Source organism: Trachemys scripta, chromosome 1 (genome assembly GCF_013100865.1).
Source record: "Trachemys scripta elegans isolate TJP31775 chromosome 1, CAS_Tse_1.0, whole genome shotgun sequence".
In the NCBI taxonomy this organism is placed as follows: domain Eukaryota; kingdom Metazoa; phylum Chordata; order Testudines; family Emydidae; genus Trachemys; species Trachemys scripta.
This window is the reverse complement of record NC_048298.1, coordinates 333595282-333619760: the sequence shown is the minus strand read 5'-3', so window position 1 is coordinate 333619760 and position 24479 is coordinate 333595282. Positions and strand designations below refer to the sequence as shown.

The 24479-nt window shown below is 44.3% G+C and overlaps 1 protein-coding gene across 4 annotated transcripts in view; it reads left to right on the top strand.

Moving 5' to 3' along the window:
• The window catches only part of LOC117871309 (glycerophosphodiester phosphodiesterase domain-containing protein 5), a 322284-nt gene that overhangs the window by 251957 nt on the left and 45848 nt on the right, over positions 1-24479 (top strand). For all 4 annotated transcript variants that reach the window (XM_034759158.1, XM_034759156.1, XM_034759157.1 and 1 more), the window contains 3 exons: positions 83-181; positions 2409-2502; positions 11587-11732. In XM_034759158.1, the coding sequence (XP_034615049.1) occupies positions 83-181; positions 2409-2502; positions 11587-11732 (339 nt within the window). The remainder of the gene's footprint in view (positions 1-82; positions 182-2408; positions 2503-11586; positions 11733-24479) is intronic.

Below are 24479 nucleotides of genomic sequence, written 5' to 3'. Positions count from 1 at the left end.
AGGTAGTATGCCAAGTGGACTACACTGCAACACTGTTCATATTAGGGATTTGATTTGTAAATACTTTCTTCTTTTGTTTCAGATCGGCCTGATGGCGACCTTGGTAGTTACTGTAGTAACTATGTCTTCTATAGCACAGCTTTGGGACGATGAATGGGAGATGATCATTATTTCAATGCAGGTAAGTTGCATGGTGCGTTTGATGATGTAAAGCCTTGTTGCAAAGAACGGTGCTTGTTCTGTAGCTTTCAGTATATAGAGTGAAATCCTTGCTCCAATCAGGTCAATGACACAATTCCCATTGACTTCGGAAGGGCCAGGATTTTATTCATAGTCTCTATCTTTGGCGTTATTAATTCTTAAAAATCAGTCTGAAGCAGAGTTATAGAGCTGGATATATGAAATATTGATCTTGGGTGTCGCACAAAGCCCTCTGAAGTCAATGGCATATTGGGCTGCGTTAGCAGGAGCATTGCCAGCAGATCAAGGGAAGTGATTATTCCCCTCTATTCTGCACTGGTGAGGCCACGTCTGGAGTATTGCATCCAGTTTTGACCCCCTTCCCCTCCCCCCACATGCTACAGAAAGGATGTGGACAAACTGGAGCGAGTCCAGCAGAAGGCAATGAAAATGATTAGGGGACTGGGGTACATGACTTATGAGGAGAGGCTGAGGGAACTGGGCTTATTTAGTTTGCAGAAGAGAAGTGTGAGGGGTATTTGATAGCTGCTTTCAACTACCTGAAGGCAGGGTCCAAAGAGGATGGAGCTAGGCTGTTCTCAGTGGTGGCAGATGATAGAACAAGGAGCAATGGTCTCAAGTTGCAGTGCGGGCGGTCTAGGTTGGATATTAGGAAAAACTATTTCACTAGGATGCTGGTGAAGCACCGGAATGGGTTACCTAGGAAGGTATCTAGGTGGAGTTGGAATCTCCATCCTTAGAGGTTTTTAAGGCCTGGCTTGACGAAGCCCTGGCTGGGATGATTTAGTTGGAATTGGTCCTGCTTTGAGCAGGGGGTTGGACTAGATGACCTCCTGAGGTCCCTTCCAACCCTAATCTTCTGAGTCTATGATTCAATGAGACTCCAGCAAACTCAATTAAATAGTTACGTTATTTCAGTTTGTGTAGCTAGCTCCCAAATTTTGAATCCTAGGAATATAGTCCTGGAGCTTTAACATTCCTCCTGGCCTTAAAGGGGAATTCCATTGACTTTCTTTGGTAACACTGTGCTCCTGTTTCAAAATTAATTAAAACAAGACCCTTGATTTCTTCAGAGCAAGTGGAATTTTCATGCTGTAAGGCAGGTGAATAATGGGGGGGGGGGAAATTATTGCCAAATATTTTAGTGAATCCTGAATTGCTTTTTGACCAGCCACTTTTTCACCTCTCTTTGTTCACTTCCCCAAAAATGTGTTAACCCCAACCCAAACTGCTCAACTATTCTTTGTAGGAATACCCAGATGCATGTGCAAAGAAAGGGATGCATACATGAATAAGGCTATTCCCTATTTGTGCCAGAAGTGACTTCCCCTGGTTTCTGAAGATTTAGTCATGCAGTTAGGGAGTGGAATCAGTACAATGTGACTAAGGTAGCCAGTCACACACAATGAAGAGTGAAGTGTCAAAGCATATGCTAGATAGTACTTAGTCCTGCCATGAGTGCATGGGACAGGACTAGATGACCTCTCGAGGTCCCTTACAGTCCTACAATTCTATGATTCTATAGATGGTGAATGGCCATCTGTCTACGCTATGTGTAAAGTTGTTTGCTGGACAATCCAAATAGCCAGAGTTTTGTATTTATAATTAGTATTAATATTAGATAGCAGCAATGGTAAGGCAGAGTGGGAAAGGTGATGGGAATATGAAGACGAGGCTGCAAAATGTATATTTCCTCCTGCACACTTGTGTGTTTAATCTACTGTTTTAAGTAGGGCTCTGTATCCTATCGATAGCAGCAGCAGGGGAACCTCACACTGGCCTTTCACTTGTGTTCAGAGTGCCAGAACTGCACCGCTTTGCATTTTTTGATGTCCAAACCACACTGGCAGGTGAAGGGTGGTGATGTCTGAAACTGGGTACAGACAAAAGCTGATGGAGGTGTAGGGACCCCTGGAGCATGGGGTTGCGTCCCTGACCATCTTGGCTAATAGTGATTGTTGGACCTGTCCTCCATGAACGTAGAGCCACTTTGTTGCAGCAGCTAAAGAGCACATGGGATCTGTCTCAGAATAGGGTAGGCAGATACCGTGTGGAGACTTCACTGTTCAGCCGAGAGAGCTTGTCTTGAGAGATTACTCTGTGTGTGTGTGTGTGTGTGTGTGTGTGTAATAACTGTTTGAAAAGTTAAGTGACACTGCCTATAAAATACCTTTCATTCAGTCCTTTGTTTGTTTGTGTTCCCCTAGGCCACAGCTCCCTTTCTGCACATAGGAGCCCTGGCTGCAGTCACGGCCCTGTCTTGGTTGATAGCTGGGCAATTTGCAAGAACAGAAAAAGCCAGTGAGTACCAACCTGACTTCACCTTGTTTGCCCACATACCGCTGTCTGCGTGTGTGCTGAGATACGTTCCGAGTGATGTGTTTTTAAAGAACAAGATTGGCTGTCGGCTGACATGTTCCTATTGTCAAGAACAGCCGATTGATCTAGGATTTGTGTCCTTGAAGCTACTTTCTCAGATCTGCAGACCCTCTACCATTCAGAAGAACTGGGGGAGGTTATGGTTACTGGACAAACTTGGATGGAAGTAGGAGTGGGCTGGCCCAGTCAGGCAGTAGTAAGCCACTCACTGTTTCTCTGCCAGTAGATGCACGCTATAATGGAAGGATGTGAAAAAGCATTTTCTAAAGCCCCTTTTTTTTTTTTTTTTTTTTTTTAAGATTTTGCCAGCTGCAAGAAAGAAGTTAATTACAAATCACTCTGCTGGAGCGTGGTGTTCTTACATATACAGTATCACCACAAAACCCTCAACCCAAACAGCTCACTGGCTCCCCATTCATTTCAGTTCATAAATACCATCCTTGTTTTTAAAAGCCTTCGTGTGCTTATTGCTTGTACACCTCTACCCCGATATAACGCTGTCCTCGGGAGCCAAAAAATCTTACCGCATTATAGGTGAAACCCTGTTATATCGAACTTGCTTTGATCCGCCGGAGTACGCAGCCCCGCCCCCACGGAGCACTGCTTTACCGCGTTCTATCCGAATTCATGTTATATCGGGTCGCGTTATATCGAGGTAGAGGTGTATTACAGTAGTGTCTACAGGCCCCAGCTGAGATCTGGCCCCATTACTTTCAGTGGTTCTCAACCCACAGGCCACTTGTGGCCCAATCAGCACGCTGCTACAGCCTATGTGACATTCTCAGGGCCATACAGGTAGTCTATATATTTTGTGGATAAGGCCCATGTAACACACAGAGAGCTGCATATGTGACCCACAGTGGTTAATAAGTTGAGAACCACTGCTCTATATACTGCACAAATGCATAGTGAGACACTGTGCAGGCTTCAAAGAACATAATCTAAGGAGACACAGGGTAGAAAGAGCAGAAAGGTGAGTGGTAGAGATGGGAATCGAACCTGTAACTGGTTAAGAGATCGCAAACAAAGGATAGGAATAAATGATCCATTTTCTCAATGAAAAGCAGGGTCTCCCAAGGATCTGTACTTGGGCCAGTGCTGGTCAACATATTTATAAAGGATCTGAAAAAAGGGGTGAACAGTGAGGTGTCAAAGTTTACAGATGATACAAAATTACTTGAGATAGTTAAGTCCAAAGCTGATCATGAAGAATTACAAAGACATCTCACTAAACTGGGTGACTGGGCAAGAAAATGGCAGATGACATTCAATGTTGATAAGTACAAAGTAATGCATATTGGAAAAATAATCCCAACTATGCATATAAAATGATGGGATCTAAATTAGCAGTTACAACTTAAGAGATCTAGAAGGGATAGCTCAGTGGTTTGCGCATTGGCCTGCTAAACCCAGGGTTGTGAGCTCAATCCTTGAGGGGGCCATTTAGGGAACTGGGGTAAAAATCTGTCTGAGGATTGGTCCTGCTTTAAGCAGGGGGTTGGACTAGATGACTTTCTGAGGTCTCTTCCAACCCTAATACTCTATGATTCTAAGTCATTGTGGGTAGTTCTCTGAAAACATCCACTCAATGTGCAGCGGCAGTCAAAAAAGCAAACGGAATGTTAGGAACCATTAGGAAAGGGATAGATAATGAAACAGGAAATATAATGTGACTTTATCAATCCATAGTGCGCCAACACCTGGAATACTGCGTGCAGTTCTAGTCACCTCGTCTCAAGAAAGATGTATTAGAATTGGAAAATGTGCAGAGAATGGCAACGAAAATGATTTGGGGGCATGGAACAGCTTCTGTATGAGGAAAGATGAAAAGATTGGGAGTGTTCATCTTAGACGACTAAGGGAGGATATGATGGAGGTCTATAAAATCACAAGTGGTGTGGACAAAGTGAATAAGGAAGTGTTATCCCTTCACATAATACAAGAACTAAGGGTTGGCTGATGAAATAAATAGGAAGCAGGTTTAAAACAAACATAAGGAAGTACTTCCTCACCCAATGAAATGTGGAACTCCTTGCCAGGGGATGTTGTGAAGGCCAAGAGTATAAGTGGGTTCAGAAAAGAATTAGGTCAGTTCGTGGAGGATAGGTCCATCAGTGGCTGTTAGCCAAGTTGGTGAGGGCCACAACCAGGGCCGGCACCAGCGTAGCAAGCTGGTGCTTGGGGCAGCGGGTCCCTCGGTCCCTCTCAGCGGGAAGGACCTGCCGCTGAATTGCCGCTGAAGAACGAAGTGGCAGCGGAAGTGCCGCAGGTCGCGATCGTGGGGTTTTTTTTCTGGCTGCTTGGGGCGGCAACAACCCCAGGCTCCAGGTGTCCCTAAACCTCCAGATGCTGGGACTGGATGACGGGATGGATCACTTGATAATTGCTGTTTTGTTCATTCCCTCTGAAGCATCTGGCATTGGCCACTCTCCGAGACAGGCTACATGGACCATTGATATGACCCAGTATGGCTGTTCTTAACCCAGGTCTCCTGACTCCTAGTCCAGGGCCCTGTCCACTAGACTAAACTGCCTCTCCTCTAATCTAGCTTCATGTGTAATCTATCTGATCTCATGGGCCTTGGACCTTTCTGCTGCCTTCACCATTCCCTCAGTTCACCTGGCACTAGCCGCCTCTCTTTGCCTTCAGCAAATATCAAATATATTTTCTGAAGGGTTCAGTTGTAGAGCCTATAAAATTACTATGCCAGTGCTGTAAAAATTCTTTCAATTAGTAATTGAAGGGTAGTGTGAAATGCAAGTCTTGGGAGGGTTTGGCACTTGCAAAAGATTGCCAAGAAGTAGGTGTTGAGTATGTGGAGGCAGTGGCTGAGCAAGAGGAAGAATATTAAACATGTAAAGAATTCCTATTAAGAGAGACTTCTCTAAAGGAAAATGTGGTGTCGTTTAATTTACAAATGGAAAAGCTGTACGTGTTCAACAAAGAAAAGAAAAGAAAAAATAAAATAAAATACAGTGTGTAATTATTCTGCCAGTCAAGATGGGAGGTAGTAGATAGTACGTGTTCCTTGAAGTTCTCTTCTCTGTATTGTGCTCTTAGCTAAGCCAGGAAAAATTGCCACTTATTAGCTCTGCTATTTCCTCTTATTAAAACTTTTTAACAGCCTAAGGCGTGGTTCATAGAGTAACTTCCCCTATTACACCACAGTATCACAAAATGCCTTGCATATACAGGGATCGCTTTACCCATCACTGAAATGCAGCCACCTCAGGGGTACAATGCAGCAGCTGTTCAGTGGTACAAACCTACATCACGCTGCAGTATAAGACAGGAAGTGAAGAACACTTCATCAATGGAAACTGCTAGGGGAAAGTAAGGAATACGAACACAAATTCTCAGCATAAGGAGAAAGTTGCATCTGTCTTGCCCACTTGACCATAGTCATTTGTAGACGTACCGGCTGTTGCCCACTGTCATTGGCACAGGAGTCTACTGTTCTTGTCCCTTTTCGGGAATCAGACTCTTTAGCTGTTCTTTTTCCCAAATCCAGAAAATACAGCTCAAAATAAATTGTCTCTTTATAGCTCTTGTTGTTTATAAGTTCCTTCCTCTCTTAGAACTCACCCAGAAGGCTTCCAAGGCCAAACACAAAACACTGGATTAAAAGAAGCAATAAAAGCAATGAGGAGACAGGAGGAGCTCTGCCAATGAACTCGTTCAGGAAACAAGATAAAATGGGGTGGGGAGGATGGGACTCCTCACCACGGCAGAAAAGAAAGGAGAGGAGAAACTTACTCCAAGAAACAGCATTGTCTGTGTGTGCCTCCAGAGTATAAAATGTCTGTTGGTGATTACAGAAGAGAACGATCCCCTTCACTTACCTAAGTGACACTTTCCCCCAAGATCTTCATTGCACAAGCAAATAAAGACTCCACCGAGCTGAGAAACTACAGTTCGATTTTTCTAGCCGCCTTGATTTGATCATCAAATGTGAAATCTTTATTTTTCAATCAAGGCAACTTACTGTTGGTGAAAGAGGCTGAAGGCTAAAGGGCTCCAGTCATCTCCAGAACAGGAACACAACAGTTGGATGAGAGATGCCTGATGCACTCTCTCTGTTTTTATACAGCATCCCCAATTTGGCAGAGATTGTGGCTTGCCCAAGATCATGTAGGAAGCTGGCTGTGATTTCCAACAAGGAGCTAGTTGTTGGTGAATGTTGTGGTGTGGGAATAGAATCTTATTGTGAGTCCCAGTCCGGTGAGCCACCCACAAGGCCACCCTCCAGTGGGACGTAATGCTGAGCTGAAGGAACTGCTTTTGGGAGGCGAGACGCTAGTTCAGATGCTGCGTACATTCAGCCTGTGGCCTTTGCTGAGATGTCGCAAAGGAGCTAGCCGTGGCGATTTTGCAGTGTGGAGCACAGACACCAGCCTCTGCGCATGGAGGATCCCCATCCACGCACAGTTCTGCCCGTTTTGACGCACAAGTTTGGGTGCTGCCTGCAATGGACTCTCCCACCTCGCCCTCCCTCTCCCATTGCTCAGCCCCGCAAAGAGCCCCGGCAGCATCAAGGATCTACACATGAGCAGGATGTGACAGGCTGGGGACGATTCCAGCCCGGGTGTTATCCCCTACCAGCCCCATGGGGGGATCTACTTAAACTGGTGCTGTCTTAACTTTCAAGTGGACTCTTTTCTGTGATGTGAAGACACTCTTAGGGTAGGTTGCCAGGAGCAGCGATCAGCAGGGGCACTCCTGACAGGGAGGTGGTGGTGAGGGCATGAGGGCCTGGAACCACTGTGGAGGCACAGGGCCTTCACGCTAATCACCCTGGCCTCTGGCAGGTCCTCCAGGATATGAGCGTCTGGCTGGCAACCCCCTAGCTTTGTCCATGGAGTGGATGGGGGCAACTTTAGGTGGAAAAACTCCTAGGAAACTCCACCAGGGGAATCGCACATGTGACTTTCCACACAGTGGGATGGTCACTAGAAATGGGACTGAGATTGCAACACCGTTTGTCACCGCACGTGTCTTTTAACAGCCGCAATGACTTTGCTCACGACTCATCTGGACCCTATAGGTGAAAGGCTTGCTGTTGTTCCATCACGTACACCCTGATTCATCCAATTCCACCCATAAACAGGGTTTGCTGGGACTCCCCTTCCTCACGGCGTATGTACAGGCCAGTAGTGTGTCTGGTTTTCTGTAACCACAAACACTTCCCATTCTAACTCAGAAATACTTTAGATCCTTTATCAAACTCTGCCAGGCTACTTTGGAGCAGTACCCGCCATCATCTTGTTATAAAAACAGACTTCTCCCTTTGTCTCCTAAACTCTGCACCACGGTTAGCACTCTGTGTCCAGGAGGAATGTGGTCCCAAGATTCATGGTATTAAAAGGAAAGTGATGCCTTCGGCTGCCTCCCACATTGCTCTGTGAGGATAAATGAGTGTGGTTTTCTAAAGAGATTAATGGGCTTCCTGGAAATGAACTTTAAATTTCCCAGCATTTGTGGCTAATGGTGAGATTCGGCTTCAATCCCATTTCACAATGGTGCACGTCCTGTGATCTATGCTGAGTGATACTGACCTTTCTCATGCAGGTCAGTGATCAAAATCTGTCCTAGCACATGTATTTCATTTGGTATTTGCCCAGGATTTAGATCACTGAACCGCATCAGCTCAATCAGCAGAGGTGGATGGGAAAGGAAAGGGTCTTTCGTCCTGACAATATGGGCTAGTCGAGGCTTGGTGGAATCATCATGTATACTTCTGGGGCAGGGAAATCCAAGTGGAAAGAGCCTCTATAGAGTAATCCAGAGCAAATTGGAATTACCTAGAAGTTTCCAGTGATGTCACTTAGCTCCAGACCACCACGACTATGGGATGCTGTACCTCACGGTGGCACCTAGTTTACTGATCTCCTGTGCACTCAGGAAGGACTGGAGCCCAAGCAGGGGTTATCTCATTGTCAACTAATTTCTCTCCCACACTTACATTCCAGTCTAATTGATTGACAAGTAGGTGCATGCTTGAACAAGGATATTAGATGGCAAAAGCAAAGGGCAGTTTATAATTCAGAGTAAGCAACTGAACTGAACATCTACAGTCAAACCATTAACCAGACTGTTCCCGTGGCTGTTGCTTCTCCCAAGAAACAACCCCGGTATCATTGGGTTCAAGTGACTGTTAATATCCCATCAAGTTCCAAGTACCTGTCATCCTAACTAATGCAACTCGGTAGGGAGCTAGGAGTACCTCTGCAGTGGCTGTCAGCACCATCTTCTAAAGATTCCCTTCTCATTTGAGTGAAGTCATTGGAAGGCAAAGGAATGCTGCCCTTTGCAAAGCACAGGACAGGACAGGTCAGGAGGTCTGGGTTTTGTTCCTGAATCGGCCATAGACTACTGGTGTTGCCAACGCTCAAGATTTTATCGTGAGACTTGCAATATTTGTTGTTTCTCTTAATGCCCCAGCTCCTGAAGTCAAGTAATTATGTGAGTCTTATATTTTAATTGAAAGCTACATTTCTAGCGCTCATGACTGTAGAGAAAATCCCTAAAATGCGACCCAAATGTACTCTTGAGCCAATGTAGAGAATTTTAGGAACCATTAGGAAGGGGATAGATAATAAGACAGAAAATATCATAATGCCACTATATAAATTCCTGGTACGCCCACACCATGAATACTGTGTGTGGTTCTGGTCACCCCATTTCAAAAAAGTTACATTAGAATTGGAAAAAGGGACAGAGAAGGGCAACAAAAAATGATTAGGAGTATGAAATAGCTTCTGTAGAAAAGAGATTGAAAAGACTGGGACTGCTCAGTTTTGAAAAGAGACGAGAGGGGATATGAGAGAGGTCTATAAAATCATGAATGGTATAAAAAAAAAACCAGAATAAGGAAGTGTTATTTATCCCTTCTCATAATCCATGAGCCAAGGTCACCTGATGAAATTAATAGGCAGCAGGTTTATTACAAATTAAAGGAACAGGTTTCAGAGTAGCAGCCGTGTTAGTCTGTATCCATAAAAAGAACAGGAGTACTTGTGGCACCTTAGAGACTAACACATTTATTTGAGCATAAGCTTTCGTGGGCTACAGCCCACTTCCGATGAAGTCTCTAAGGTGCCACAAGTACTCCTGTTCTTTAAACTAAAGGAAGTACTTCTTGCCCCAGTGCAGTCAAGCTGAGGAACTTGTTGCCAGGGGATGCCGTGAACGCCAAAAGTATAACTGGGTTAAAAAATTTAGATCAGTTTATGACAGGGGGCGGCAACCTTCGGCATGCGACCCATCAGGAACGGCGAACCATGGTGAACCGGCGAACCACGGCCACTGGGAGCTGTGGGGGGCCATGCCTGTGGACGGTCAACGTAAACAAAATGTCTCACGGCCTGTCAGCGGATTACCCTCATGGGCCGCATGCCGAAGGTTGCTGACCCCGGTTTATGGAGCATAGGTCGATCAATGGCTATTAGCCAAGATGGTCAGGGATGCAACCCCATGCTCTGGGTATCCCTAAGGCTCTGACTGCCAGAAGCTGGGAGTGGATGACAAGGAATGGATCACTTGATAATTGCCCTATTCTGTTCATTCTCTCTGAAGCATCTGGCATTGGCCACTGTCGGAAGACTGGATGCTGGACTAGATCAGCCATTGGTCTGACCCAAGATGGCTGTTCTGATGTTCTTAGGGGGCACTGTCTGACTCAAGGTGTCTACTGACTGCAAAACAATACAAATGTCCCCTTCACTGTCCCCACCAAACACTACACCCTATGGTTCTTTGCCACCTCAGTGCATCCCAGAGTATCTTCCCCCTTTTTTAATCCCACCAGAAATCCCTCTGTTGTGCCCACCTTTCTTGTAATAGAGTTGATTACTTACAACTCCTCTGGAGTCTGACATTATGTCCCCTCAAACATCCAAAAGAACTTCTAAGGCCTGGTCTCCATTTAAAAAAAAAAAAAAAATTGCATCTGTTTAAATTAATTTCAAACTGGTGCAACTCCTTAATGTAAACACAGCTAAACCAGTTTAACCCTTGCTTGCTGTTAGTTTGGTTTGCACGTAAATTAACAAATTATGCTAAAGCTATTTAAATGTGCCTACATTATTATGGGTGTGCACCAGTTTAATTAGACTGATTTAAAATTAAAGTTAATTTGGTGCAGGCTTGGAAGTGATGCAGTCATAGCATCATAGAAGATTAAGGTTGGAAGAGACCTCCGGAGGTCATCTAGTGTCTAACCCCCTGTTCACAGCAGGACCAACCACAACTAAATCATCCCAGCCAGGGCTTTGCCAGTCCGTCCATCTCTCCACCTCCGAGACAAAAGACTGGGAATCAGGACCGCTGGATTGTACTTTTGGCTCTCGCTGACCTTCAGCAAGTCACTTAGGGCTGGTCTACTCTACAAAGTTAGGTTGGTTTAATTACATTGCTCAGGGTGTGAAAATTTTCAAACCTTGTGCGATGTAGTTCCGCCTGTCTAAGCCCCAGTGTAGACACCACTCAGTACCTGAAAGAATTCTTCCATTGATCTAGTTACTGCCTTTTAGGGATGTAGACTGCCTACAGCGCTGGGAAAACTCTTGTCAGCGTAGGTAGTGTCTACAAGAAGTGCTACAGCAGCGCAGCTTCAGCGGTGCCACTGTAGCTTTTCAAGTGTAAACAAACCCTCAGAGAGGCGGATTGACTACAGGCATGGAAGCACCCCTTCTGTTATAGCAAATGTCTACATTGCAACATTACAGCAGCTCCGCAGCTGTGCTGCTCAAGGATTTATAGTGTAGACCTATCCTAAACCTCTTTGTGTGTTTGGTTTCCCTATCTGTAAAATGGGGTAAAGCACTCTGAGACACTGGAATGGGATGCATCACTGGCCAAATACAAAGCATTGCTATTTTTTGTAGCTGGAGGGAATTGCTATGGTTTGTCCATTATGTTCGGAGAAGTAGTACTATGTCTTGCGTCTGTTTTTTCTGGAGCGATTTGTTCTGAACCAGCATTTTCACTGGCTGCGTTTGTGTTCAGCTTCACAGATGTTGATATTCACTGCATATTTTGCCGTCGTAGTTGCACTTTACCTCGTTCCCCTCACTGTCTCTTCCCCTTGTATAATGGAGAAGAAGGATCTGGGACCAAAACCTGCCATCATTGGCCATCGTGGTGCACCAATGGTAAGTAGCTTCACGTTTTAATCCATTTGGCTGTGCTGGGTTTGACCGCCCTGGAGACTAAAGTCTGCTATCCCTAGGACATGCACAGCATGACTTGGTGCGTGATCTTGGGCATGTCATTTAATCTCAATGTATCTCGGCTTACTCATCAACCTACCTACTTCACAGAGGGCTGGGAAGCTTGATAAATTGCTAAGTACTTAGAGATCCTCTTATGAAGGGCACTGTTTTGCTATGGAAAGGCGCCTGCCCTGAAATTTCCAAAATCCTTCTGATTTTAGTGTCTCACTGTTGCTCCCCATGAAGCCTGCTAAAGAGCGTTTGAAAGGCTCAGAAGTTACGTTGGGGGCCCCCAAGACTTTTCTGTAACGCACATTAACCTAGCTAGTGTGTGTCTTCGTCCTTCTATGTGGCTGAATCATATAAGAAATATGTTCCTGCCTATGACTTAATGGACTTGGTCTTTTAGCTCACTGGTTCTCAACCAGGGGTACACGTACCCCTGGGGGTATGCAGAGGTCTTCCAGGGGAAACACCAACTCCTCTAGATACTTGCCTAGTTTTACAAGCTATGTAAAAAGCACTAGCAAAGTCAGTACAAACTAACATTTCATACAGACAATGACTTGTTTATACTGCGCTATATAATATACACTGAAATGTAAGTACAATATTTATATTCCAGTTGATTTATTTTATAATTATATGGTAAAAATGAGAAAGTCCGCAATTATATTTTTATGTCTGATTTTGTAAGCAAATAGTTTTCAAGTGAAGTGAAATTTGGGGGTAGACAAGACAAATCAGACTCCTGAAAGGGGCACAGTAGTCTGGAAAGGTTGAGAGCCACTGTAATTAGCTCAAGCAATAGAAACACATGCTTTTAGATCAAGGTCCTAGATTCCTTTCGCTGTTAGGACTTAGGCACGGGTATTTAAAAATGCAACACAAGAAAATATCTTTGGCGGGTGACATTTTGAGACGCAATGTTTACACGTGCCGTGCAATGCAAGAATGCAATATTGTGGTGATGTACATAAAAACTAAAAAAAACGGCAATCCTAAAAAACTGCTTTGTGGTTGGTTGGTTATTTCCCAGTGGATCAATACCAGTATATATTTCTTTTGTGGCTAACCAAACACCACTGGCTCTATGCACCTCTGGGCCATGGTTGGTGCATTTATAAATAACTAGGTAGCGCAAGCCAGTTTTTGGAGATAATCCTGTTTCTTCTGATGCTTGCTTATTCTGTGCCTCTGCTGATGGGCATCTTGAAAAGTCTGAGATGGATCCAGTCCTTTGTTTGAGGTAGGGCTTTTGCCAGCAGGCCAGTCTGTTGTGTTTAATTCTTGGGAGTTTGAGTGTACATTGTAGCCATTAACCGATTAGCTGCAATGGCAGTTGGCCATCTGAGGGTATTGGCATGCCGTTTCTTCTTCCTTCTTGGAGTCTGTTCCATACGACTGCTTCACGGGTACAGCAGAGCACCGCATGACTGGCTTTCTCCTTGCTTCCCAATAGAGTGCTCTCTGTGACCATTCATTTTGGTAGGAGGGGAAAGAGGAAGCAGGCTGCAGTTTAATCATTGGCACGAAAACATTTTATCATTGTGTGGCTTCCATAAAAGCAACTCGTTCTTATGGACGATAGAATTTGTCTGGAAGGCTCGGGCCCGCTGAATCCCTCTTGTGATTCCATCATCTACATCAGCGGCTCCCAAGCTTGATTGGTTCATGTACCACCTCTTAAAAAGTTGTTGTGAAGGTAATGGCTGGAATGCCAAGCTCACATACCACCAGTGGTGCACATACTACGGTTTGGGAACCTCTGATCTATCATGTTTGCTGTACAAAATGCAGAACCTTCCTGTCATCTAATGGGTTGATATTACATTTGCCTCATAAATGGCTTTTTTAATAACTATTTGTTTTCCAATTTTCTGAAGACATAAAACTAGGGAAGATAGAAACCAACTTTATACTTCAATCTGAAATTCCAGCTGAATCTGAACCAAGCTTGGGGGGGGGGTTGTTTTTGTTTTTGAGGAGCAGTGTAGGGGTGGAATAAAGTTTCATTAAGTGGGAAAGTAAACTTTTTTCTCTGGCTACGTTTTATGTGGATCTGGCTGAGCCCGGAAGTATCAAAATAGCTCTATGATATTCTGGTCTCTGATTATTTCCTGCCTAGCAGGAAGGCATGGAAATTTGTCTGGAGACTCTTTTGCTATTAGATTTCCTGACTTGGAGATTTGGATAAATTTCCATATGCTTATCTGACCAAATCTCAAACCGTATGAGGATTCATGCTTTGCTTTATTTAGTTGCACTTCTGTGGGGTAATGGTATTTTTGTATTACATGATAAAAAGGCTACTGCTAAAGACCAACTGGCTCATGTCGCATGATTTTCTCCTTCCCTTCACCATAACCTAGTAAATAAAGCCAATCACTATACAGTATCTATTGTAGAGGGTAGTTGATTTATTTTAATGCTTCACCGAAGACAAGATTAGAAGCAAAATTGTAACTTCTCTGAGCTGTGAAATCAGTAGGATAAGAAACTGGCAGCTACATTAAAAAGAAAAATGAGAATGAAGGAGAGAAGTAGCTATTTTTTGTACTGCCCTCCTCTTCCTAGAACTACCCTGAGTGTCACCTTGAGTCTTATTGTATATTTCAGGGGTCTCTTCTAAGCTCCCCTTGTTTGAATTATTCTCTCTTAAATGCTGATGCCGCACCAGATTCACTTGTCATACCAAGTGTATTTACTTTCAGTCCTAATTATTTTAAAGCTTTGACCAAAGAAATTCCACTAATAGTATCTAATTTTCACAAAACTACTTGCTGTGCTTTGTCACTGAACTAACTATTGTGGAGAAAATCTTACTACGTGTAAATTACCCAGCGAAAGGTCTAAAGAAACTGTGCTGCAGAACACCGACAACAGTTCTCCTTTAAATCATGTAGAAGGTCTCCAAAGCTAGGGACCTGGAACCTGGGGCAATAGTAGATCTGACAGATAAGAGATGATATTACTTTAGTGATTATATAGCCATGTTAATCTTCATCTCCAGAAAGGGGCAGACGTGATTTCTGGGTTGTGCTCAGAGAGTCAATATTTAATGCTATATCATGTTCATTAAATGTCCATTAGACTTAGGGGTTTTTTTTTATTTAAGATAAACACACAAAACAAAGATTTAAGACAGGAGTGTCATGCCTGTTTCACTGCATGTACACGTCTACCCCGATATAACGCGACCCGATATAACACGAATTCGGATATAATGCGGTAAAGCAGCACTCCATGGGGGACGGGGCTGCGCGGTCCGACGGATCAAAGCAAGTTCGATATAACACGGTTTCACCTATAACGCGGTAAGATTTTTTTGGCTCCCGAGGACAGCGTTCTATCGGGGTAGAGGTGTATTTATTCAGTCCTCTGATGGATTCAGGTTCAGCAGAATATAAGTGTTCATTTATTAAAGTATCTAGCCCTTAAAGTTGCAAAGATAACCCTTTTTAATATGAGTGGATGGATGCAGGGATGTATTAACCCTGGGAGATGTGAACTGCTCCTGTTGTCTAAACCAGGAGTTGACTCTGAATCCTACTGATGCTATTTTAATAATAATAATAATTAATGGAGATATCCCATCTCCTAGAACTGGAAGGGACCTTGAAAGGTCATCAAGTCCAGCCCCCTGCCTTCACTAGCAGAACCAAGTACTGATTTTGCCCCAGATCCCCAAGTGGCCCCCTCAAGGATTGAACTCACAATCCTGGGTTTAGCAGCCAATGCTCAAACCACTGAGCTATCCCTAAGGGCCAGATTATTGCATAATATAGGTGCAGAATTGCATGCTCGCAAAATTACTGTTGCTCTGTGTGTAAATGAACAATGGTACAGGAAAGTGGCCCATTGTCATCCGAGGGGAGCATCTCTTTAGATGGTCGGGAGCATGTGGCCTTAAGTTTTAGCCCCAAACTGTGCTCATGGTACAAGATTGTAGGTTTTTGTTTCAAAATTAACGTGTCAGATATTTGGGGCAGGAGCCATGGTTCCCTGTGTGTTTGGCAGGTAAGGTGCAGGTGGCAGGAGAAGTGTAGGGGTTAGGCAGAGGATGAGGGAGGTGATGGAGAGCAGTGTTCAGGCTGTCAGAAGCTGGGAATGGGTGACAGGGGATGGATGGATCACTTGATGATTACCTGTTCTGTTCATTCCCTCTGGAGCACCTGGCATTGGCCACTGTTGGAAGACAGGATACTGGACTAGATGGACCTTTGGTCTAACCCAGTTTGGCCGTTCTTATGTTGAACAAACAGCACAGTGGGTGGAGCCTTTGGGTACCACTCCAATACTTATAATCAATAATAATGGAGCACTATCGTTAGTTTCTGTACTAGCCCGATGAGACTGCACCCAGAATATTGTGTTAACATCTGGACACATTATTACCTTAAAGATTTAGGTAAATGTAATGGATTTCAGCAGAAAGCCACTGAAACAACGAAGAGGCTGGAGGGACTCTCTTCCAAGGAAAGGTTTAGTGTCCAGGAATGATGACTAAGTGAGGGGTGGAGGGCAGGAAATTGATTAGGGTGGTTCAAGGAGTAAAAGCGAGGAATATTGGGTGACAACTACAGGAAGTTTTAGGCTGAATATTACGGAGAATCAGATTGGGTCATACCTATTCTTGCAGCCGTCTCCCGCGGGAAGTGGCAAATGGGAGTGGAGAACGCTCAGCACCTCACGCTATAACCCAGCACAAAGGACGCATTCAAGTGCTTTAGCGTGCAAGTTGCATTACTGTATCAATGTCCATTTTCCCTATCTATCTATCTATCTATCTATCTAAAATGTGTGTGTGTGTGTATATGATGTATTGGCAATTTACGCCATGAGTAAAAGTGGCAACTAGGTTCCTAACTCCCATTGATAGTCAATAGGAGTTAGGTACCTGTCATTTATGCCATTGAAAATCTCTGCCAAGATCACGTTTCTGGTGAGGAGGAGAGTTCTCTTCTAGAACAGTGGTTCTCAACCTATTAATCATTGTGGTCTGCATATGCAGCCCACAATGTGATACCTGGGCCGCAGGTTGAGAACCACAGCACTCTCCCACCCCCCATTGCTATTCCCAGCACCCCCAGCCCAGGGACCCTTCCACAGAGTGGGGCAAGGAGTGGAGCCCCGGTAGTGGGGCTGAGCGGCAGGGACCCCAGATGCTGTTCTGCGGGGCCGGGCGGCTGCCCTGATCCAACTCTGACCCTATTTTGCAGGGCCGGGCGGCAGCCCCAACTCTAACCACAGACCCAGCCTCAGGGGGCGGGTGGCATCCCCAACCCCACCCCACCACCAACCTTGACCCTGACACACTCTGTGGGGCCAGGCAGCAGCCCCGACCCCAGACCCTGCCGCCTTTTAGTACACAGCTGGGCTGCAGCTATGTGCTAATTGTGCCGCGTGCAACCCATGGGCCGTGGGTTGAGAATCACTGTTCTAGAAGGAGCAGAACCTAGATTTGGGGTGCCCAGCCTTTAAGATTGGAAGAATTATTCATCACTGCTTTTGCATAAGCTCAAGTGTAGTAAATATGGTTGTTGCATCAACCTCCTGCTTGTTTTTAGATGTTAATCTTGAATGTGTGTTTGTTACTTTTGTGTCAGAAGTGAGATTAACGATGGGCCTACCTGGTGTTGTAGGTAAACAACTGGAAGATTTATAGTGCCAATAGCTTAGCATCATAGATGCATCTTTCTGGAAAATTACATGGTGCTTAATTTTCACATCCTTTCATTGAGACCAAATGAGGCACTGGCGTTCTAAAGCAGCGTCAGGGTGGTACTGTGGAAACAACCAACCCGAGTGCACAGTGGAGACAGGAGTGGTTCATAATCACGGTGCTTGGTCTCCAAATAGCAGGGAAGTCAATGCTCTTGGCAGAGCACCTAGACAGCTGTTTTTCCAATAGTGTGTCTTAACAGCATTGACAAAGACATAATGGTGAAACACTGTCTGCACGTTGTAGGAAGTGCACTAAAGAAAAACCACTCTGATCTGGAATACCACATTTAGGCTCCTTGTTCTGTCCCCATAGCACACGGTGGATATTTCTGTGCTGTGTGGAAATGCTCTGCACTGAGGAGGGTTTTGTCAGGAATGCTGACTTGCTGATTTATTGTATGTTCACATTTACAAAACCTTTTTGAGCCAATTGGAAACACCCAACGCTTGAGTGGAGGCATGGAGGGGACCTGCTTCTGGTATGAAGCATCCTGATGGGCAGCCAATTTTTAATCACTCTGACAATTACATTGTAGTTTGTTTATATCCCCAATAGGCCGGGCATTATGGTAGCAACGGGAAATTTACCATGAAGTATATCATTATCACACGTCTCGCCAGTAGTATGTCAGCAGCTTTCCACACCAGTATGAAGCTATGATCCATTCCCCAAAAAGCTCGTGTATCACTGAGTTCTTTCAGTCTCTATCTGACAGTCTCAGAGCCAGGTAGTGGGAGCCGAAAAGTGTTAACAGAGAACACGGACTGCTGGTCACAAACGAGCCCTTGAATGAGAAACAGTGCGAGGCAAGTATGTGCAGGGAAGACTTGATCTGAGCAGCTACCTTCTACCGGGGTTATGGCTTATGGGAGAATCTTCTAGCCAGCTGTGGTGTTCTGGCTTGTCCATTCCTCCTCCCTAGCTGGAAAGTAAGGCATGTGATCTGTAATAAGCTGCAGAAAACAAATAGTCTTTTTGCACAGTGGAAGAATTAAGTGAACAGAAAAGAACAAAGGTCTCAAAATGTTCAAATGTGGGTGTCTAAAATCAGGCATCCAACTACATGTGGTAGTAAGTAAATGTGGCCTGTTATTCAAAGGGGTCTGATCATTTTCAGCTCCCGGTAACTTCAGCGTAAGGAGAGGATCCACTGAAATCAGACAACATTTATTCAGTTCTCTATCCTTAGGCACCAAATTTAAAACTTGGCCGGAGCGATATAAAGGATTGTAGCCAGAGATGTCGACTTCCTCTATGTACCGCCATCACTGATGTAACTAATGAATCCCATCTAGAGTCTGTCGTCCAACTGAGACCTTAAAACAATAATAAAAATCTCTTGTCTCGCTATTAAATATCTAATAGCATGTTTTGTAAGTTTTGCCTGGTCTCCTTGGCCAAAATGTTTCTTCCCTCATTGCTGCGTTCTTGTTTACCTCCTTCCATCCTCGGGGTAGCTGTACCAGTAGTGCTGAATATATATAGTCCACTAAATGTATTGGAATCCTTTGAGATTATTATGAGAAGCTGATTCAAAGCTAAGACATTTCATCTATCTGTTAGGTCAGTGTCTCACTTCTTATCCCATTAGGGAATATGGTTTCCTTGGCTGAAGTTTGTGGTAAGTCTCAGAAGCCATGTGGGAGATCATATTGTGATCCTGTACCAAACCTGCAGCAATTCAAAGGGTCTGACTCCCCCACAAGCTTTGTGATCCATAATTCAAGGGAGTATTTTAGGACCTTGAGTAAACAAGACAAATCCCTTCCCCTCTAGTGAAGCAAGACTTGAAAAGGATCCTTTAACGAAAGGTCTCTACGGGTTTGTTATGTGGGTCTAAAACCTCCTAAACCTTTCCTGTTTTGTATTAGACAAAACAAACTCCAGAGGTGGGAGAAACACCCGGCTTTGTACAAAAGGCTTCAGATCCCTGGGGCTGACTTGCATGAGGCCTATTTCCTGTACGCTCTTCAAATGTAAGCGTAACTCTTTATTTGGGGAATGGGGGTTTTTATTTTGAAAACTTTTTACCGTTTAAAACCTGGTTTTAACCATGTCACTCCTGAAACGAATCCCCTAACAAGTGAAACATGAGGCGGAAAGAGCATTGGAGGCAGGGAATTCCAGCGGAAGCCTTTGAAGAGAAATGGTTTGCCGCTATTTTGGTAGTAGTCATTTTTGGGGCGGGCTGTAAGTGTCAAGAATGTTAGTAATAACGTGTGTAGGGACCCACTGACTCTCAATCATTCTCTCTACCCAAAGTACTGTAGTATCTGAAAACCACACCATTTTTAAAATGCATTTATCCTCCCATCATCCCTGTGAGGTAGTGCAGTACTGCTGCACTGATGGGGAACGGAGGCACGGGAAGAGACTGAGTGACTTGCCCAAGGCAACACAGGAAGTCGGTGGCAGAACATAGGATTGCTGAGGGTCTCCTGAGTCCCGGTCTAGTACTCTAACCACTGGACCATCCTTCCTCTGGCCAAATAATGACTATATTGCCCATTCTTCTGCAGTCTTGTCTGTTCAGAATGTAAACTGTCTTTTTGCTCTGTTTGTATAATGCCCAGCACAACATTTGTCCTGAGTGGGGCCTTTGGGCATTATTGAGATATAAACAATACATATGGATCCATGGAACTGTATTGGAACTACCCAAATCTGACTTGCGCAGAAGAAAAACTCCATCTTCCAGATCTTGTTCTGTCACCATGTCAAGGCTGATTATAACTGCTTACCAACAAAGTGGTACTTGGTACAAAATACCAAGAAATTCCCTTCCTATCTAATCCTTCCCGCATATCGGTATAAGCAAGAGCCAAATCCTTCCGTACATCTGCGTGAATAATGCTGGGAATGTTCTGTAACTATTCTATTGAATTTTAAAATGAATTGAGTTTATTTGCACCCCTTCTGTGTTCATTTCCCAGAAACATTCGAGTCATCCAGGAAGTTTGAAGCAAACTTGGCTAATGGCAACAAAAGTTCTTGCATGCGCAGCCAATCAGAGGACAGAAACAATGTTATTTGACTTTTCTGACCCATTGCGGAAAAGCAGCTCGGTTCACATTTTGAATATTCACAGCAAATCCATAGAACAAAAAATGCAGAAGGATATTAATTTGGATAATAAACTTAAGGAAGTTGCAATTGGCTTGTGAATGTTCTCTGTGGAAAACAGACTACATTTGCTGAATAAGTAATTCACTGCAAATTATTTGCTCCATTCTCTCCTCTAGCAATCATTGAGAGGTAGATTTTGGACTGATCTTTGCCAGTGATCCATTTAAATCAAGCTCCTCTGTCAAGAACAAATTTTCCAAGCACTCTGCATAGAAGATTCCAGTTGACATTTGGAGGAGGCTTGATCTTGACGGGGGTGGAGGGGCCTGCATGATCAGGCCTTAGAATGAAAACGTCACTGTGTTCTTTCCCTCGGGTTGACGTTCCTATAACTTTGTTCTCTTAAAAAAAAAACAATTACACCAGATGGCAATAGAGCAAGGGCTTTCTAAAGAAAATCTGCCTGTTAACATTGGACTAAGGGAGAAACTTATTCCTAGTAGTGATATAAATATTTACATCTGGAAGTGATTCATCTGTTTTACAGTTTTTGCTGGAGAATTTAAAAAAAACAAACCAAAAAAAAAAAAACCCTTAAAACTAAACACACCCCTTATGCTCCAAGTAGATGACTTTGTTGTGACAGTGGCTAGCTCCCTTGGGCACAGCTGTGCTAAATATGTCACTATTTGCTTTGCATTTCCTACTTTTCTAGGGAGAAGGGAGCTGGTGGGAGTGAATTGTATTCAACTTGGATAATCCCAGTGCTCCTTTACAAAGGATCCTCTTCAAAGCTCACAGCTCTGGTTTTAAAATCACTTTGCAAGCATGAGGCAGCTGGGCAGGGGGAAGTGCTTTCCCAGCAGTAGTGAGCAGACCTCTGGGAATAAACAAAGGCTGGTCTAAAGGGAGTGTGTTTTGATTTATGACGATCCCTGGCTCTCTTACGGTCTCTTGGATGCTCTGCATAGTTGTGTGTGAAGGAGTTGTCAGTTTAAGAGCCGTAATAAAGCCAGCACTAAAGGACACTTCCCTATGCCCAGGCACGGGGAATAGTGAAGTGGTGTAGAAACTGGTAGGGGAAGAGGCCTTGTGAAAATGGAGAATCAACTGTTGTAGATAAAGGAGAGGTCAAGTCTAAATTCTAATGATTATATTTGTGTATCTGTATTGTGGTGGTACCTAGAGGCTCCAATCGGGATTGGTACCCCATTGTTATTTATTTGTATTCCGGTAGCCCTGGGACCAGAACCCCATTGTGTATAAACACAGAGCATCAAGACAGTCCCAGCTCCAAAAAGCTCACAGTCTAAATATGAGATGAGGGACAACAGATGGATACGGATGGGGGAGTACAAGGAAACAGTGAGACAATAACAACATGACAGGCAGTGGTTTCAGCTAGATTCTGCTCGCACGTGCACACATGCAGTGGAAGGGGCAGTCCTTGCCCTGGAGAGCGTAGAGTAGCTTGAAATTAGGTCAACAAATGAGTGTTGCACACACAGGAAGAAAAGGGAGCTAGAGAGACTAAGAATAACTGGTAAGGAGATCACGTGGTTACACAGACCAGCTACTGCGCAGCTTATATGTCATTGGAATGACAAGACCCTGATCCTCCACTGTTGTCATTCAGCACAATGCTGTTGGCTTCAGTGGAGCTTGATGGTTTATTCCAGCTGAGGATCTAGTGCACAGTGGGCACCATTTTAAACACTTAGGATTCACCACCCCAGGTGACTGCTGTAGATTTGGTATCTTCCTTAGCAGAAGATCCCACAGGATCGCAATCACTGCAGAGTGGCAAATAGTGAATTTTGATGGCACTGGCTATATAGCCTCCATTCCTGGAGCTGAGTTGCAAAATGCTTGTTCCTCTGAATGTCCAGTATTAGCATTAGAGCCGAGTGTGGGGACAAATCTAGGTTTCCTGAAGCTGGTGAGTCTGGGTCATGTTTTAAGTGAGCCTGAGCCGATTTGTGGTTCTGAGTTGAATTTTTGAGAAACCAGTGGCTTTGCAGGGTGTTCAGCCGGCAGCCAGACAAAACGTGGCTTCTGCTGCGCTTTTTGCTTTGAGTTTCCTGGTTCCTTAACAGTGAAACTGAACTCTGCAAGCCCCAGAGGAACTGAAACAGCTCTGCAGAAACCTCTCCATGGCTTGAGACTGCATTTTCACCCAGCACTGGTTCTGTCTAAGCACAGATGCTGGGGGTTTTCAAAGGTGTCGAAGGGGGTCAGGTTCCCAACTTCCACTGAATTTCAGTGAACATCCCAGCTTTAAACTGCAGTCCTCACCATGGTGTTTGTGTCAGCCTGGCCCAAATACACTGCATCTGATGTGCTGCTCAGTACAGCCTTTAGACAGCCAATATTATATGATCAGGTGGCAAATCAAGAGAGTGTCCCAAAGACACAGTTTTCTTAGTAAGCATGATCTAAGTAAGATCTCTGTCATTTTACATGTGTGGGTATTATTGGAGGCCAAATGACCAGTGTCCAGGTGAAAGTTTCAAGCGGTTTCAAAATGGCTGAAATACCCTCTTCCGGCCATGTGCTCTAGTGCCTCTCAGACTAGAGGATCCTAAAGAGCTTTCCATATACAAAAATCATTTCACTCACCACTGAAGCACCGCTGCTTCTGGAGTAGAGCCATTGTATCAGTGCACAGCAATGCCACTTATATATTTTAATTTGGCTCAGTCTAAGGTGTTGTGTGTTTTACATTGTGAGTCATCTTCCATTTACCTTGTGGAGACTCTTGAAGAATGGCTGGCAGTGTCGAAATCTATTCTTGTTTTATTACATTTCCTTTGTGCATCTCCTCCCACAACTTGTCCCCATGGAGACCAAGATTCCCGTGGCCATTCAGCTTTGGGCCCCCTCTGTACTACAAAGCCTACCATTTCCTAGTACTGCTGGAGTCAGAACATAGTTTGGGTTTGCCTGAGGGCAGGCCCGAACAAAACCCGTATTAGTGTTTTAGCCTTGCTTTGATTTGTTCGATAGGTGTTGATGGACAGTTTCTCGAACCCAGGCCGCAGCAGTGAGGGCGCCAAATCCTAACCACTAGACCACCAGGGAGGTGATTGGTAAAGAGCAGAGCACAGCTGCTTCTCATCCACACAGATAAAACTTGTTCTCACTTGGTGCGGGGTGCTCCCGTGCTGAAACATGGTGCTTAAACGGGGAATTTGCAGTATGTGCAGGACCTTATTCATTCAGCCACACCTCCACCTTGGGAAAATTTGAGGTATGGGTGGCGTACCCGAGCCCACTTATCCACTGATGCTTTAAAAACTCCCACACCCCAATCTGGACCTATGCTGGTTATGTGATATGTATGTATCTTGTGATCCTTGTAACTGATACCTGTAATCCCTCATAACTCAAGCCAGACCCCAGATGTACAGTACCTTCCCTCTTAATTTGTGTATATTTAATTTTAAACATTAACTTTAATAAAATTTTTAAATCTGTTGTTGGAGCAACTTCTGTTAGTGGAAAGGACAAACTTTTGAGCTTCACAGAGCTCTTCCTCGGGTCTGGAGAAAGTAACCAGATTGTCCAAACTAAATACAAGGTGGGACAGATTATTAAACCTAAGGGATTCACACATGTTGTAGGAGACCACTTAAAATGAAGTGGGCAATTAACACTTCTGCAGTCATAGGACAATGGAGGGTTAGTTGCTAGCAGGGTGTGTTACAAATTGTTGTAATGGGTTATAAAACCAGGGTCTCTATTAAATCCATGGTTTTTAGTGACCAGCACAGTTATGAATTTAAGTTCCCAGGCTCATCTTTTGAAGGCATTGTGCAGGTTTCCTTAGAGGACAAAGGACTGAGAGGTGTGATTTGCTTTGTGAAAAGTGTTCACCCACAGGTGATGGGGGG